The 17386-nt window shown below is 38.8% G+C and overlaps 1 protein-coding gene across 1 annotated transcript in view; it reads left to right on the top strand.

Moving 5' to 3' along the window:
- cfap74 (cilia and flagella associated protein 74) overlaps positions 1–17386 on the top strand; it is a 49071-nt gene that overhangs the window by 3228 nt on the left and 28457 nt on the right. The window contains exons 4-21 of the mRNA XM_055048383.1: positions 1–212; positions 1070–1168; positions 1288–1392; positions 1792–1965; positions 2135–2245; positions 3355–3457; positions 3757–3914; positions 4068–4272; positions 5173–5343; positions 7792–7935; positions 8060–8178; positions 12188–12254; positions 12658–12747; positions 13474–13638; positions 13995–14073; positions 15589–15659; positions 17042–17164; positions 17255–17376. The exon at positions 1–212 is cut by the window's left edge and continues 49 nt beyond it. Coding sequence (XP_054904358.1) covers positions 1–212; positions 1070–1168; positions 1288–1392; positions 1792–1965; positions 2135–2245; positions 3355–3457; positions 3757–3914; positions 4068–4272; positions 5173–5343; positions 7792–7935; positions 8060–8178; positions 12188–12254; positions 12658–12747; positions 13474–13638; positions 13995–14073; positions 15589–15659; positions 17042–17164; positions 17255–17376 — 2318 coding nt within the window. The remainder of the gene's footprint in view (positions 213–1069; positions 1169–1287; positions 1393–1791; positions 1966–2134; positions 2246–3354; positions 3458–3756; positions 3915–4067; positions 4273–5172; positions 5344–7791; positions 7936–8059; positions 8179–12187; positions 12255–12657; positions 12748–13473; positions 13639–13994; positions 14074–15588; positions 15660–17041; positions 17165–17254; positions 17377–17386) is intronic.

Genomic DNA, 17386 nt, shown 5'->3' with positions numbered 1-17386 from the left:
AAGGACAAAGACAAGGATGAAGACAAGGATGAAGGCAAGGATGAAGGCAAGGATGAAGGCAAGGGCGCCGGCGACAGTGCCCTTGCGCCTGAGGCCGACAATAGCAAGCAGAGGAGTTTTGCCGAGATAGCACGGATGTTCAAGCTGAGACGAAACTTGGACCAGCTGGACGCGTTGACTCGACAGAAGGAGCATGACATGCAGAAAGCCAGGTCTGGACCTGGCACTCATCGACCTCTAGAGCTAACTGCTTAACCCGGATCAAATTGCATGTGCCTCTCTGGAATCGGCAAACTCCGCCATACACATCCACATCCACATCCACGCCAGTTTCATTGTCTCAAATGATTTGTGCTGAGGTTTGAGGCTTTGTACAGATTGTTTCCTTTGTTTTGTTTTGTTTTTCCTGTTTTCCATCATCTTCGCTCTGTTGCCCTTGTCACACGGGGGAAATAATTTCTGTACCAATTGATTCAGCAGTTTGCGGGAAATCATTCCTGTCAGAGAGCGAACATTTCTCGTAATGACCTCTCCCTTCACTTTTCTCCCCTGTTTTTATTTGTCTCCATGGCAAGCCATTAAGCACCTGATGAACTGTGATGCAGTCTCCATAAAAATGTCAGTCATCATCATTCAGCACAAAGCAGCAGTGGTCAGTGTGGAGCTTTAGTGCTGTCTGACTAAGCATTGGTTTAAAGGAACATAAGCACAGCTGGCTTTCGAAAGGTCTGCATCTGTTATGTTACAGTCTGCAGTGGTTTCCCCTAATAAGAGCATTTTTCATCGGTCACAAAATGTAGCTCAGTTTTAATGTTTTATAAACCCGAAGAAAAAGAATAATAATTCCAGTATTTTACACCAATCAAAATAAATTTGTCCACTTCCAGAATATACTGACTTAATTAGTTTCTTTTAAAATTCAACTGTTGCACATTTTGCCATATTTCAAAATAAAAATAATAAAGTTTATGTATATTCAAGTTTGTGGATTTAACATGTCAAGATGTAAAAAAATATTTTTTTTCACCAGTGTAACTTTTCATTTTCCAACTTTGTTTTTTCTTTTTAGCGAAAAGCTGAAAATTTGCCGTTATAATATTGAAAGCTGCATGGAGCAGAAGAACCAACTGGAGTGGGAAATAGAGCATCAGAAGGCAAAAGATAACAGGTGAATATAAAATAAATAGACTCATCTGCATTTTCTGCAGATCTTTAAGTATTCTGTACTTTGTGCTGCTGACCCAAGCTATTTTTCTCTTTCCACTCATGCCTGTTCTTAATTAACAGTGTGGCGGTGTTTCGACTGGGAACCCAGCTTGAGCTGTTGTGTCAAAACCTGCAGAATGAAGTAGAGCTGGAAGGCCAAATCCAAGCCCAACTGAGGCAACTCGAGTGGGTTCAACATGAAGACGGTTTGTTTGTTCCAACATGGTTTGACAGGCACTCCAACTGCATGAAAAGGGCAGTTCTCTCATTAGCTCTTATTTGATCACTGCCTCTAGTTTGAGGAAGTAAACAAAAAAGAACGAGACAGCCAATACGAGGAATAACTTTGAAACCAAGAGAAAGACTTCACTGTCGAGAGTTTCTTATGTTTTATTGCTGAGTTGTAGATAAAATGAAGTTGGTTTTTATTTCCAAACATTGCAAAACTATTTTTCAGTTTCAATGTTTTATAAACCCTTGCAGACTCCTATCTGCAGTCCTATGTTAAGCACTAGATTAAATCCTGCATTAGCAAGATGACGGCACATTTTGTTTTGCTTACTTTCAAATTTCTGCTCTCCTAAGGCTGGAGCTGAACGTGATGGAGGTGGAACGTGGACACGTCTCCGAACTACGCCAAGAGGTGGAGGAAGAAGAGCAGCTCTTCGAGGTCCTTAAAGCGCAGAAGGCGGTCACAAGGTTGGAGCAGGAGAGGAAAGTCAGCCAGAACCGTCAACGCAGGATAAAGCTTTTCATGGAGTATGGCCAACGACAGCTTGCGTCGTTCATCACACTGAAACAGAATACATACGTTATCGTATCCTGATCTTCATGTCTTAATTGATCAAACCCTTTTCTTTTCCACTCATATAGGAGTGAGGAAAACACTTTTCCTTAATGTTTTGAAATCTTGTTTGTGTTCTGATAGTGAACAGGCAGCGAAGCTGAAGGAGGAGGAGATTGAACGTCAAAGGAAGGCTGAAGAGTTTCGAGCAAACCGAAAGATAGCTGCCAAGTACTTGAGGCAGAGCAATAAAAGGTAATCCCCAATAAACCGTGAACAGAGTCACATCACAACAAGATAGTCACTGTCTCTGAAGACTTTTAGGGAAGTCGGTCTGTCCTATTGATTGTTCACTGGCGCAGCGTCAGTATATTAAATGGAAAATAGACAGGACATATGCAAGTGCTTTGATTCTGACACCAGTGTTGTAGATGAGAACAAAAGGGACCAAAATCTGCTACTAGTTCATAATATGAACATCATGGCTTTTGTCCACTTTGAAAAATAAGATTGTTCTGTCACTTGTGCCCCATACAAGATTTGCATATATAGTCAATGGAAAAAAGGCCCTTTCTGTGTTGTCCACAGTGTAAGTACTGTAAGAAATGAGTTGATTCATTGAATAATGACTCAACTGGCTTCTAATTTTCATGTTGCTACTTGGTGCTAAAGAGTTATTTAGCTGTTTTTGAAGAGTCTTGACTACATTTAGTCATCTCTAGTTTAAAATCTAAAATACTTAGACTGCTAAAATGCAAACTAGATAATTCAACGTTGAAGAGAATTACTTACGATGCAAGTTCAGATTGTACTGTATTTATGGAATCCAAAAGAGGAGATGTTTCAATGTTTTCTTTTGGTGTCAGACTATCTCACTGAAATATAGATGGGTCAAATTGTGGACCTAATTGTGATATATGTACATTAGTTTGTAAGGAGCACAGGGTTTTCACAACAATCGCCTCTGGTCAAATAAAAATTTACCACAAACGCTTAAGCAGACACTGTGTTGCTTCTGTATGAATAAGCTTTGCTTATATTTCTTTATAGCTGCTTTGTCAGCATCAGCTGTTTAATTAGGAATGCTAAGCAACATTTTTGACAGTTCCATTACACTCATTATAGGGCACATGTGATGAAAATTAGTGTTTATTAAAAGTGTTGACATTTTTCCATGTGCAAGAACCCGCGTCACCAAAACACAGTCACAAGACGTAAAAATAAAGAACGGATAGCTTTGTTAAGTCACATCTGATGTCTAAGGCTTTGTGCTGCGTGTGGAGTTTGCTCCTCTGCCAAACAGCAAACGCGCTCGTGTTTTCTCTACACCTCTACTCTGCTGTTTGTGTGCATATTATTTCTAGGTTGCATCAGCAAGTGGTGGAGAAGGAGCAGCAGAACAGGGAGTTTATCGAAAGGAGGATACAGGCTGTTGAATCTCTAAAGTCTAACATAGCAGCCAATCAAGTAAGCAGCAGAACAGAACTTAAGTGTTTTATCTTTTGTCTCAGATTTGTTTGTTTTTTTCCTGCTGATGCCTCATGTGGCATAGGCCTACTTATACGTTGTCATTTTAGAGTTATTAAAAGCAACAACACAATTTCTGCTTTAATCAAATGGTTTTTTAAATAATTTTTTATTATGCATGCATATGGCATGCAGTCTGTATGAATAATACATACTTCCCCTGATGTACCTATTTTCTAATTAAGGATAATTATGCTTCTGTCAAATATATGATTCCCAATTTGGCTCTGCTACTTTAGGAGATTTTACGTGATCAGCAGAAAAGAGCCAAAAATAAAGTCCTGAAGAAAGAACATGACGAAAGACAACTAAAAGCTTCCCTGGAGGCTCAAGGCTTCAACAGTTTCAAACAAATGTACCTGAAGAGACAGCAAGAGGAGAAAAAACGAAAACAACAGTATGTCCTCTTCTCTCCTTTTCTTTCCTTCGCTTCATGTATGTCCTCTACTCCCACTCTGTGCAGCAACGTGTGGGTGTTTTCTCTCTGTGTGCTGAGGAATACATGACCCCATTTCAGCATAATGCAGTGTTGTTGATTTATACCTCTAAGGGAATTCGAAAAAAGGCAGAAGTCAAAGAGACTGGAGATTGTTGCAAAAATTCTTCAGGAGGAACAGCTGCTAAAGAAGAGGAGCAAGGTGCCGCCTCCCAGTCTCTCACCTCATGACAAGTTCTTGTCTTTGAGGGAAGGAAGAGAGGTGCTCCTGTCTTATCTGGAGCCTCACCCTCCATCAGGCCCTCCATCACCAGAATTGGTGAGAAGGTCTCAGCGTCTGTGATGCTATTGTGTCCCATAAAGTATTAACACACCTTGGAGTTTTTCACATTTGGGCATTTAATAACTACCAAAGTTCAATACTTTTTCCTGGGATTTCATATGATTGACAGCAGAAAATAGTGACTAACAGAAGAAAAGAGCATATTATTTGAACATCTTTTTGACAATAGTCTGAGAAGTGCGGCGTGCATTTGCAGTTAGCTACGTTTACTCAGATAAACGCCTCTACAAACTCAAATTCCTAGTTTCTAAATACACTCTGTACAGATACAGCTGTTTTGCTTGATTAAAGAGACTTTTAAGGGTGCATTCACATCAGCCCTGTTTAATCCGCTTCAAAACAAACTCTGAACCTCTCACACTGTGCATACGCCAACACAAAGTGGAAGTCAAAGAGACTGTCTTTTACACTTTTCACAGCGCAGTATGGTAAGGACTGGGAGTCATTTGATTTTTGTGGAGGATCCTCTCATCCTAAGGCGAGCATTTCCTTATTTGCAAAATTTTCTTCTTTGCGGTTCTGATTTCAAGAGTATGCACCTATTATATGAGAAGTTATCATTTGTGAGCTGTGAATTATTGAACCCTGCGATGTAGTCGTACAGTTTGAGCTAGAGCCAAATACAGCTACTGAAAGAGTCATGCAGTGTAAGCTCAGCTTTAGACGTCACAAAAGACTTTACACTGGTGTGGAGGCTCACCTTCCAGCGGGACAGCGATTCTAAACATAAAGCCAGCGACAGGTTGATTTAACACATAAAATGGGAGCGTGATACAATAAATTAGTTGTTACGTGACAAAATGTGAAAAAGTTCAAGGGGTATGATGTTGGTGTTCGTATGTGAGGTCTCAAATGTGTTTCTTTACATTTTCCCAGCATAAGAGAGAGTGCATCTCCGAGTCTTCTTCAACCTCCTCTGACAGTGAAAGCTTTGAAATCGAAATGGAGGAAATGGACGAAATTGTCCACAAACACACAGAATACGGCACCACTAGTGACTTCCTCGCAGAGCCAGAATTTTCCGGGCTGTGGGAACAAGAATGCAAGGTGCGCTAAAACATCACAACCTTCCAGCCTAACGCAAATTCACCTGAACTGCTAAAAATAAAGAGCCATAAATCATGTACTACTCAGCAGCCATGTAAATATTCTGCAGGGAGCAGCAGAGGCTCCAAGTGCTTGGTGGTGAGGTGCTTATTGAGGTATTGGGATCAGGGTGGAATATCATATGAACCTCCTCATGCTTACAGGGAATCTTATTTCAGGCAGGTGAAGAGACATAGAATAACACAATCTGTCAGGTCAAGTAGCACAAGCCTGTGTGAAACTCAGCTATAGTATCTGAGATGTTTGCCCATATGGATAGACATGTCCCAGGAGGCCAAACTTAATCATTAAATGTCAGGTGTGTTGACGTTACAAAAAAATCCTTCCTCTGAAGGACTCCAGTTTGATCGAAAATACGTACCTGTAAAGTTTAGGCGCTGTGTATGCTAGAGTTTTGGCATTTTTCCGTTGACACAGTGTGTCAAAAAACAGATGGATAAATATGACAGCACATTTACAGCTGACCTGCTATAGGAGGTGTCACCAAGAGCACACTTTGAGATGATGGCACACATTTCTACTGACACACACACTATTAGTAAGTGACAATAATATCTACCTGCCTGCTTCGAAGCTATTTAGGAACAGCTTCTACTTCTATTTTACTTTTGCAAAATCTCTGTCTAAAATGATGATGATAACAAAAACAGTGGTTATTTTATTACTCAAATTATTTTTGTTATTTTTCTAAGAATACAATAAACCTAAACATCAACCATTAAAGTAAAGCATAGACATGGGGTAACAAGGTAGGTGATTAAATCTACACTTGTTCTTTCCATGTACAGGGGAGATGATGTTTTCCAAAGACATAAGTTTCCGTTTTTATCTTCAAAACAAAAGTTTACGGGATTCCGTCATTACTACAAATCGTAATCATTAAAGTTTTGTGCAAATATCAATCTGCAATGTTGCATGTTTGTTAACTGACAGATGTTGTTATTGTAGTACTCAAGCACCCAGGCAAAGATTAGTGTAATACACTTGGACACTTAGCCATAGGGCCAAGATGATATAAAAAAAAAAAAATTAAAAAAAATCTAAAATAAGAAGTTCAGGGCATGCAGTTGTAATAAATTCCCAAAACACAAACTGGTAACTGTGAGACGGGAACATGTGGGAGACAACCAGATTGAGAGCAGCTGAGGGAGAAGATCAATGATGAGTAAATCAAAGGGAATGAATGGAAGGACAGAAATAATAAGTCAGACTACAAACATCGCAATACCTATTCATGAGAAAGATTCAAGATGGACAGGAGCTAGGGAAACTCAAACAGCAGAAAAATAAAATGCTAGCAAACCTAGTTATTAATGTGTCCAAAATGTGTCCATTCTGCCAGCTTGTTTCTTTTCTTCTTTTTTTTTAAACTTGATAATAAACTGAGGTGGTATTTATAATAAATATTGTGGGAATCTTTTCTTTAGGCAACAGAAACATTACCAAACTTTCACTGAGCTCCTGGATTGGAAAAGAGAACATATTAAATATTTATGTGCCAGACACAAATACCCAGTGCAGGATTGGATGTACTGTAACATTTAACAATAGAAGAAAAGGATTCAGGGTTGTTATTTGTAGAAAATTCCCGGTTACCTTTAAACCGTCCTTTCAAACTTTCAGTCAATTCAATTGGAGGTTGCAAGAGAATATCTGATGGAGCTACGCTTAGAGAACTCCTTAAAGTAACTATTAACTATTACATGTATTTTCAGCAATCCCCAAAAGTTTAGAAAGAACAACAAGAGTAGGAGTGTCTCTAAATTAGCTCACTGCCGCAGAGGTGTGTTGGCTCACTGTCTTATTCAGCATTCTGAAGCAGCTGAAATGAAGGGCGACAGGCTTCACTTCCCATTGCGTTGGTTCCTTTGAGGCTTCAGAGCGAACACAGCGTTGCAGCTCAGAGATCTGAGCGTGTGACAAGTCAAGTGGAAGGGATCTCTCCTGCGAACATACAGATCAGACTGATGCCCTCATTAAAGGCTACAGTCCAGTACAGCAGTCAAATGCAACAAAACAACAAAGCTAACGAGGGGAATCGTGGGGAAGGAGGATGGCGATTAGATGTTCTTTTTGTGACAAAGTGTTTGCAGCAGTTTGAAAGAAACGAAACTCCAAATACGAGGCTACCAAACCACACAGTTTTCGATGTAATTTGAATTATTACATGACTTTTTGGTCATATTTGGGGAATGAGCTCCATATACAGCTGTTTTTGTATTGTGAGCATTATTTCTTCGAATAATGACTGAAAGATCGAGGACCTGAAATACGTAATCTCATGTAATGTCAGACAGACTGCAAAAAGAGATTGTTTGCCTGTTTCCACAGTTTATGTACACATCTGGTGTGGAATGTGTTTTCAATAGCTTTTCTTCTGCTTCATAGACACAGAAGCCTGTCTTATCCTCTCCAAAGTCAGAAGTTAAGGAAGCTGAATTCAGCATGGAGAGCGGGATGTTACATGCGACTGCTAGTAAGACTCTGAAACGGCCTCCATTCTCCAGTAATCCAGAAGTCGCCCTCTTTAAGGTACTAACTTTTGTAAAAGTGCCACCCCAAAAAATATACGCAATGTATAGCAGCAGTTACTTAATCATGCAATGTGGAATTTTATATTTTTTTTCTGCTGACTAATGTAAGCGATGTGTTCTAGGACTTTGAAGTTGGGAAGAGGTATAAGAAGAAAATTGTCCTGACGAACATCTCCTACACTATTAGTATTTGCAGGTTTGTCAGAATCTCTGCAGAGCTGACGGACTTCATCTCTGTCAAGTAAGCAAAAGAGTAAAGAGTTTGTCTGCAACTGTTGCTTGCCGTTTGCTGTTCTTAGTTGGATTAACTAAGAAGCTCCCCTTAGCTTCAGTAATGCTTGACGAAGGTAATACTCAAGTTTGGTTGAGTAGTCAAACATTCAACCCAAAGAAATGTCTTTTTTTGTTTGTCTGTTTTGAAAAGGCATAAAAGAGTCACTTTGAATTGAAGGAAGTTAATAAAACAACATAGTTTATCAGTGCAGTTAAAACAAACTGAATCTGATGAAAAATTTACTATTCCTCTCATATACAGTGGCTGAAAGAGACACAAATCAACAGCACTGCTCATCTCATGTAGCTTTTATTATATTTAGTCAACAGTGCTCCATGTGTTGCATTATTATTATTAGCTATTAAAACTCCATAGAGTTGGTAATCTTTAGTGTTGAATTTCCTCTAAAAATATAGAAAAATTGTGATATAGTGGCCTCCTAAATTAACATGTGGAAAAATGGGCATCATCTGTTAAAAGCCTTCAGGACACTTATTATTAGCACTCTCTCTTCCACCAGCAGATAGAAACCCTGCCACCATTTGTCATTTTTAAAAAATGATGGAATATGCGTGAACGCAAAGCCTGTCCTCCCACATATGGACGCCGGCTTGGATCTCCACGCGCACAGCTCCTCTCACGAGTCCCCGATAAATGAGTCAGTCGATGTTTCTTCTATCTCCTCTCTGTGATGCCTGCCAGCAGCCCACAGGCCAAGCAGGGATGCATTGTTCTCCAGGTCACTCTCTGAGAACCGCTTTCCCATTAGGTCTTGATGTGGAGACTTGTCTCCTCATTCTGCCTGACTGGACGAAGAGTCTTGTAGGCTGTGGAAGGGTCAGCACTGCTGTGGAGTGCGGCTGCGGGATCACTTGTCTGAATATATCACCTTCCAGTTCTCCATTCCTTACTCACATGTTACAGACATGAATTTCTGGCCACATTTGGAAACTAATACACGCAAAAGATCCCAGCTTTCTCCAGCTCTTTGAATTAGCTCATCTGCAACACTTTTTACATTCACAGCACTCACCTTTTTCCTCTGAACGTTGTTCTACTTTGTCAATAACATATTATTTCGACAATAGACATTGAGGGTTGTGGGTGCAAATGTGAGAACGTGGGGGTGTGAATACTTTCAAAGGACACTTTACCATTATTTGTATCAATTTAAAAAAATAACATATCAGCAGATTTCTAGTATAATTATGTACTATTGAGATTTTACACTTTGCTCTCCTGGGGCCTTTTTTCTCACTGCTATGTGGCTTAAACAGTGTTGCCGTGGCCACAGAGGCATAACTTGGCGCCTGGCAAGATGGATTCTCCTGCAATATTATTCTCTGGTGAAATATAGTGTTTACACATCACTTCAGGAAGCAGCATACAACCAATCGCAGTACATCATCAAAGCCAAGGAACATGATAAATAGCACAGAAATATGTAAAAACAGGACTGGTTAAAATTGCAGGCAAGGTAATTATCTTGTTTATCACCCAGCTTTGATTATTCATGTGTACTGGTGTGTAAAACTCCGGTTAGTCACACATTCAAACCTACAATACTGAGATCAGTCGTGATGACCACAAAGAACAATGCGAACGAGGAGTACACCAGGCTTTTTCACATCAGCCCATGGTTTCCTCTACGCCCCCTGAATTTCTAAAAATGGCTTCCTCCCCTCCAACACCCATTTCAGAGTGGGCTCCACTTCATCGTTTCTCTACTGAGACACAAATTGGGAAAGCCTGGTTTCTGCCAGATTTGCTAAAAAGCCACAGTGTAGCTGCTGCGTTTAGTGACTCTTCCCAGCACGTGTTAGAAACGGGGGTTTGAGCGGAAAACATCCTTCTGGGTTGTGTGTGTTCCTGAACTCAGATGTGAGATAACAAATAAGCCTGTAGAGGAAGTGCTGAAGCAAAAAATCTGAGTACATAATAACACTTTTTTTTTATTTAGTCCAAGTTAAGAATACTTGAAAATAATACAAATGTTAGCACTTTACTGTATGTCTTGGCAATAAATACTTTCAGATGTTTAAAACATTAACCCAGGTTATTTTAAGGAACATTGAAAGATCTAAACTAAATTTCCTCAGGGATTGGTCTATGTTTCCAAAAGCATTTCACTGAAGTTATTTCAGCCAAAAGGTGCAGGTTGCTCAAACTTTATCCTTAGTTACAGAGTGTCTTCATTTTTATTGAGTAAAATTGGGTCAGTATGGTTGTTTACGTGTACTTAAATCAGTTTTTCTACAAGAATTTTACATTTACATATGTAAGCATTTCCTAGTGAAGAACTGAATAATGAAGGAGGTGTTGAAATTTTCTCCTTGACTGTAGATGGTGCGCTCCTCGTTAATGCATAAGATTTGTATGCAAGGGCTTATTTGTGTCACTCCAAAATGTGCAAATGGACAAGATTTCTTTATTTCTTTATTTTATTTTATTTTTGTATGCTCAAATACTTGAAATGAGTTATGATTAATTTTTCTTGCAGTAGAAAACCATTTGAGTTTGAACTATTTCTTCTGGGGTCATGTTTATTTCAACAGCATAGTATAGTTTCATTGTCAAATGAATATTGCAATATTTGGCCTAAATGTCATCATGAAGGATCTAAAAGTTATTCTTTTAGTTCTTCAGCTGTTTTTTTTTCCCCTCTAAAAAAAACTAATTTAACGTAGGATAGAGAGTATTCTGGAAATATGTTTTATTTCAGATGTTTAGACACATCAGAGACAGTTTTGAAGCTTCTGTAGATTAGTTTTCGAAGTGGCTGTGAATGAGTATGAGGGTCTCTCGCTGCGACTTATGAGTAGATTGCTTATTGATTTACTGTGGGTGAAGCCGATGGGTTTTGCTACGACTGTGTAATTCAGCACACAGAATCGTCACTGATACTGTAAAACCACATTTTTCAGCCTGGTGGTTTTAGTCCTCTGCAGCGGACGCGCTGGCCTCATTCGCAGCAGTTTATATAGGGCTGTAGCAGGCTTTTTCAAACACTGCCTCACTCAGCATTTAATCCCAAGTGAACTGCTCTATTTTTCTTCGCATGTCTTTTCATGCCACCTGTCTTGAAGTTAGAAAATAGCAAAAGCACTGGTGATTTTTTGTTTTTCACCGGTAGATGAAAAGGGAATTGCTTATGAGGTACAGTAGGACGTTTCCCACTTACCACCTCATGACCAGGTGGGATGCCTTCATACGTTTCCATTTCACAGCAGTAAATTCTGCATCCGCCCCAAGATCCCCAACTGAGGACTGAACCAACAACTTCAAATGGGAGGCCAAAATAAACCTACTGTACTGGTCCATTTGCTTTCTGTACTTTTCTGAAATTATTCAGACTGTATGTTGATTTTACAGATTGTCAAATTAGGCATGGTCATTTATTTTCTGTAAATTTAACTTGAACAAACGTTTTTCAAAATGTTAATCTCCACTAAATGTTTTTATGTTTTCTCACATTACAACCAAAACCTTTGATGCATAAATTTTAATGCGAAGCAAATTATTTAATTTACGATTTTAAAAATGTTTCCTCATTTTTCTGCAGCGGAGTAGTAGTACGTTAGGTGAGACAGAGGGTCATTTTCAATTAGGTCTTGCCACAGATTCTTGATTTGATTAAGGTCTGGAAATTGACTGTTGCCCTTCATTATACGTTGACTCAGCTTCCATCAAAATTTTCTGTGCTGTGAATGAAAATAAACATGAACATCTATAATAAATCACACCTTTACAGCTTTGGGAAAAGTGAGTAAATCCTTTTTTATTTTGTTATCTTACATATTTGCAAGACTGTAATATGTAGGTTTCTGGGGTTCAGTGGTGTTGTTGTACTCTTGAAGAAACCATTTTTGAACCAGTTGAAATTGAGATCCTTTAAACATTTAAACCCTAGAACTTAAATGAGAACACTACTTGTTCAGTAAGTTGTCTAAAATGCTATCTTTTATTTGTGTTTCAGCTTCCAGCCTCCTGGTTCTTTATCTACTGGGATGTCTTGTGAAATGCTGGTTACATTCCTTCCTCTGGTAAGTCCTGTGAGGACTTTATTCAGACCCCAAGACCCCAAACATAAAATGACCTGCATATTGGGACACACCGCTTTCTATGACCCATCTGTAATCATTCAAAGTAGTGCAAAGTAATGACTGTTGTTGTTTTGTAAGGTCTTTTAGTTTCTTGCCTTTCCTTTTTATTTATCTTTTTTTTTAAACTGGTAGTTTGGTACAGTGTTACCTTTAACACTGAAGTGGTTCCAGACCATTTGCCACGTAAGTCCATATTGTTGGGTTGTACGTACATGTGAACGACAAATTTAAGCTAATAGATAAATTTTTACCCCCCAAAAAAGTAAACAGGCAAAATAAAATGAAATGAAATGTTTATTTCCTCCTATGTCAGAACCCAATTTCACTTGTCTGATCGCTGCAGATAAATGAAGACCTGGAGGGAGAATGTTATTTTGAATCAACATTTGGCCCGTTCTCTGTGCCGGTCAGATGCACCATAAAGAAATGCAGTGTGAGTAGACTCATTAAACACCAAAAGAATGCTTTTACCTGTTCTTTAATTAGCCTTCTAATCGACTTGGTTAATTTCTCCTTTTTTTTTGCAATCATTTTTTTTGTCCATTTTTATTGACTCTACCACACATGTGCAGTGTGCATCTAGTGCTTAGATATGTGTCTGTTACATAAAGTAATAACGACACAGGCAAGTCTCAGTTGTACGCTTGGAGACAGACGGCATAAAAAACATGAGTGATAACTTCACAGGTTTGGTACACGGCAGCTCAGTCCAAACAAGCCTAAATCTCAAGGGCATAAAAACTAAGAAGCATACAAAAAATAAAAATAAAAAAAAAAAAAAAACAAAAGGCTATACGCTCGAGAGAACAGTGGAGCCGACTACAATCTGGCACAGGAAAAAACAAGCACATATGGCAGAGATACACACAGGGGATGTTTACTCACAGGTGAAACTTCATAGCATTGTCCAAAAGAACAGAAGAGGAACATGAGAAAGGAGGGCACTGAACTATTAGTCACTGTATTCATTTCATCTAGTTTCATAGGAACAGCACTTCATGACTAAGTTGGTACACAAGTTTAATTAAGCTCACCTTCTTTAATTGGTTTATTTGTTAATGCATCAAAACCTTTGTGAACATGAGGTGGCAGCTTGTCAGTAATTGGCAATTAACCCATCTGACCATACAGTGTTTATCTGTGGATATTTTCTCTCTAGCCGGAGGTTGACTGCCAGTCTATTGACTTTGGTTCGCACGTTGTCGGCCAGAGTGTTTCACGGACTATAACCCTGACCAACAACGGAGCGCTGGCCAGCTTCTTCAGCATGGGCACCTCCATGCGTCTCTCCCCAGCAAGGAGGACATCTGAGGATTTTGATCCGGTCAGCCATCAGTATATATTACTCCACACTGCAAAAACACAAAATCTTATGAAAAATACCAGGTAAGATTTTGTGTTTTTGCAGTGTACTTGTCATGGTTTCTGACTCAAAGAAGGAGTTATTAGAGCAGGTCACAGATTTTTGTGTCACAAGTTGCTAAGATTTTCTCCCCTTTTATGTATTACATTTAAACTATAAGTAATTGAAATAAGTCAGAATAACATGAATTATTGTGTAAAAGAAGTCAAATAGTTCAGCGTTATTCTAACTTAAAGTGGAATAATGCTGTGCATGCAATCCTTCATGCACAAAATGAATGAGTAATGAACAAGTGTTTCTCTTTTTTGTGCTTGTAGGAAAGTGAAAACTTAACTTTTTCCAGTCGCCGGAGTTCTTATTCACTGGGTTTAGAGGAGGGCCATCCAATGGAATCTGGTAAAAATACTACAGTGCATATAAGACGAAAGACAGTGCTTCACAAGTGCAAGACTTATGGAGGATCTTATTAAATATGTGAAAGATTCCTTTCAGAAATAAATTTCAGAGTGCCTGGCAAATATATTTAAACTCTTATGTCTCCATACCTGATCAGTTTACAGCCTCAAATTTGGTGTATTTCATGTAGATACTTCTAAATTTGTTCCAATACTCAGAAAATTAGCCTAAAAAATTTTTTCTTACAACTAGAAATCTCAAAAGTGCAGCAGGCATGTGCATATTTGTTCCAGTATATATTCAAACAGACTGACACTGCAGAGTTGAAAATTGTGACTTTTCATTTTGCACCGGCAAGCATTTGGCAGGCATGAAAAGTGTCTGAAATGGGCACCGTTTTAGTTTAGCAGATGGCGAACATTAGCAGCATATTAGCATGTATACTCAGCGTACTGTTGTGCCTAAATCCGGAATCGCTGCGCAGATTAGCTGTTTATAAAAAATGTTTTGTGAAGCTCCAGTCCCAGAGTTTACATAAAACTGATTCTAGAATGAAGGACGAGAGCAGAGGTTTTATCTCGTCATCAGTGCTGGGACATCTGGTCTTTGTGGGAACAAAAACCTAAAGGAGGACTCGGTAAAAGCGCAGGGTTCACCTTGCTCTCACTACTGGCGACAAGGATGCCTCTCCTCTTTTATGTCCTCTCACATCTAAAGCCTTCATCGCTGTGCTCAGCACTCTCCACAGCCGAATCTTTTGATAAGCAATTCAGGGCTTTTTTCTTCTGCTCTACAGGCTTTGGCAGTTGTGTTGCTGCATCTCCATTTTTTCTTCTCCCTTTCTTCCCCGTTGGTCAATCACAGGAAATTAATTACATTTTCAGAAAGTCAGTAATTCATAATTTGTCATGTTTTTTTGAGTGTAAAACTTGGAAGCAGCGCCATTTTAGTGACTTGTTTTCTTTTATCTGGGATATTACATTGTATACAAGCTTTTAAATGAGCAGTATACATTCACACTTCTTAGATATTTAAAGGAGCACTTTAAAGGAGTTTTTTGAGCTTTACATTAGATTGTAATGTTGTTCCCTGTTATTCCATGTTATAATGTTGCTTTGATTATTTCATTCATGTTTGAGAAATCCTTGACAAAGTAATAGAACAACAGAACAACAACTGAATATTTTGAAAGAAAAAGTCACATATTGTCATTTGTCACATCTAGTTTTTATCATCATTTCTCTATTTACTAAACTGTAAATATTGCTGCCAGTCAGTGGAAACATGCTGCTCAAATTAAAACATTGCTTCAAATACAAATGCACCAAACTGTATGTGTCCAGTTTGTTAAATCTTCACATTGAGTAACCGAAGGTACTGATCAGCCCTGTGTTTTTGTTCCATCACAGTTACATGGTTGATTTTGTCTGTATGTATAGATCTGTTTGTTCCCCCAAAACACAACACATCATCACCCTGCACTGTTCTTCTGTAATCCGTTCTTATTTTCTACAGAAATAAACCCTCACCTCTCCTTTGATGTAAACCTGACCTTCATGGACTACTGCGATATCACGCTTGGAAATGTAAGTGTAGAATAGTACCATATACTTTAATTGCAATTAAATATGTAAAACTAACTTTAATAAACATTCTTTTGGGGGAATACTTTTAAAACTCATACTGCTAACTGTGTGCCTGTATCTGCATGAGTTGTACAACCTGATGGAAATTATGTTTTCACATTGTGGGAAAACTGCTTTGGGTTAATAATACTTCTTATAGTCTGAAGCGTTCAAACTTTTATTTCATTCTGCTGTGTGAGGTTATTTTTAAACAAGCAATATGTTTTCACTGTGGATTCTTCAGCTGCGATTAGAGAGAAGCAATGAGCTCATGAGAAACAGATTTACCCTCACTCTCGAGTGTGAATTTTCGGAGCATTTTTCTTAGCTACAGATGCGTTTGTTTAGTTCTTTTGTCTAAACCGCTGATCTGCTTCACGACGTTTGATCTATTCTGCGTGCAAAGATTGATTTTCTTGACTACAGTGCAACTGAAGACCCTGCGCTCTGTTTTTTGTTCTAACCATGATGCTGCTTATGCCTTGTGGCCCAGACGAAGCTGTGAAGCCGATCAGGGTTCATTACGTTTTTCTAGTGGGGGTCTAATGGTGCATCACCTCTCTCTCTCTCTGCTTTTTGTGACTGTGTGTTGCACGCGCCCGCATGCCTCCAGCTTTGTTGTCATTTTGACAGATATGTGCACATCGAATGATTAAACCCTGCATCTTAAATTGTGGATTATCCATTAAAACATTGAGTAATTCGCTGCATCTGCCGCTTATGCCTTTCATGTTTTTTATTGTTCTCAATGTACTGACATTACACAGAGGAGTGCCCAGCCGATCACCTGCATGCAACTCTTCCTTATCCTCTTTTAAACCATAATGAACTTCAAAGAGGATTTAGATTATTATTTCATCCTGTTAGATTAAACACTAAGATTACAGTTAAAGCTGATTGCTGATCAGCTAACATAAATCAAGTAATATGCGTTTTAATTGCGTGTTTTGTTGACAACAGTTTTTCCGACACATAGTTCCCATGTGACAAATAGGCACTGGGACAAAACTGCAGATGGCTCATGGCTCCAACGGTAGCTCAGACATGTGTGACACGCTCCAATCTCAGGCTTTAATCTGTGAACACGGGAGCTGAAACTTATGTCAGTGTACTAAACCAGCTCACGCACACTGGTGCTTGGACAAAGCTGGGCTAAGACGTAAAAAATCAAAATTAAGTTATGCTTATGTTAGCCTTTGTTGAAATTCAAGTGAAAAATGGGATTATGAGATTTATAAAGAATCCCCACATTTGTTTAGAAATGTTTTGCTGAAATTAGTCCAAAAAAATCAAATAATGTTTCTTTCTCTTTTTTTGCCTGCTGTGTTGTGTACTGTTTTTAGGTAAGAGGAGGAGAGATTGGACCCTTTCAAAGTGTCAAGCTGGAAATTTTATTCAAGCCAACTATTCCTGGAGAGACCATAATGGTTTTCTACATCAAATTTTCTGACATAAACACTAAACCAGTATGTTATCGATGGATGTTATGTGATGGGAATTTAGCAGAATATCACATAATCAAATGATGATTGATGGTTGACGACCTATTCACACAGATACCCATCCATGTCAGAGGTGTGGCGGTCAGCAACCCTGTATGGGTTATTCATCCCTGCATTGACCTGAAGATCTGCACCATTGACCGCTTCTATCAATACACTATCGTCGTTCAGAACAGGTGGGTCCAA

This window comes from Poeciliopsis prolifica, unplaced genomic scaffold, assembly GCF_027474105.1.
Source record: "Poeciliopsis prolifica strain line A6 unplaced genomic scaffold, Auburn_PproV2 SCAFFOLD027, whole genome shotgun sequence".
NCBI lineage: Eukaryota > Metazoa > Chordata > Actinopteri > Cyprinodontiformes > Poeciliidae > Poeciliopsis > Poeciliopsis prolifica.
Note: the sequence above shows the minus strand (reverse complement) of the source record. Positions and strands in the feature narration are given on the sequence as shown.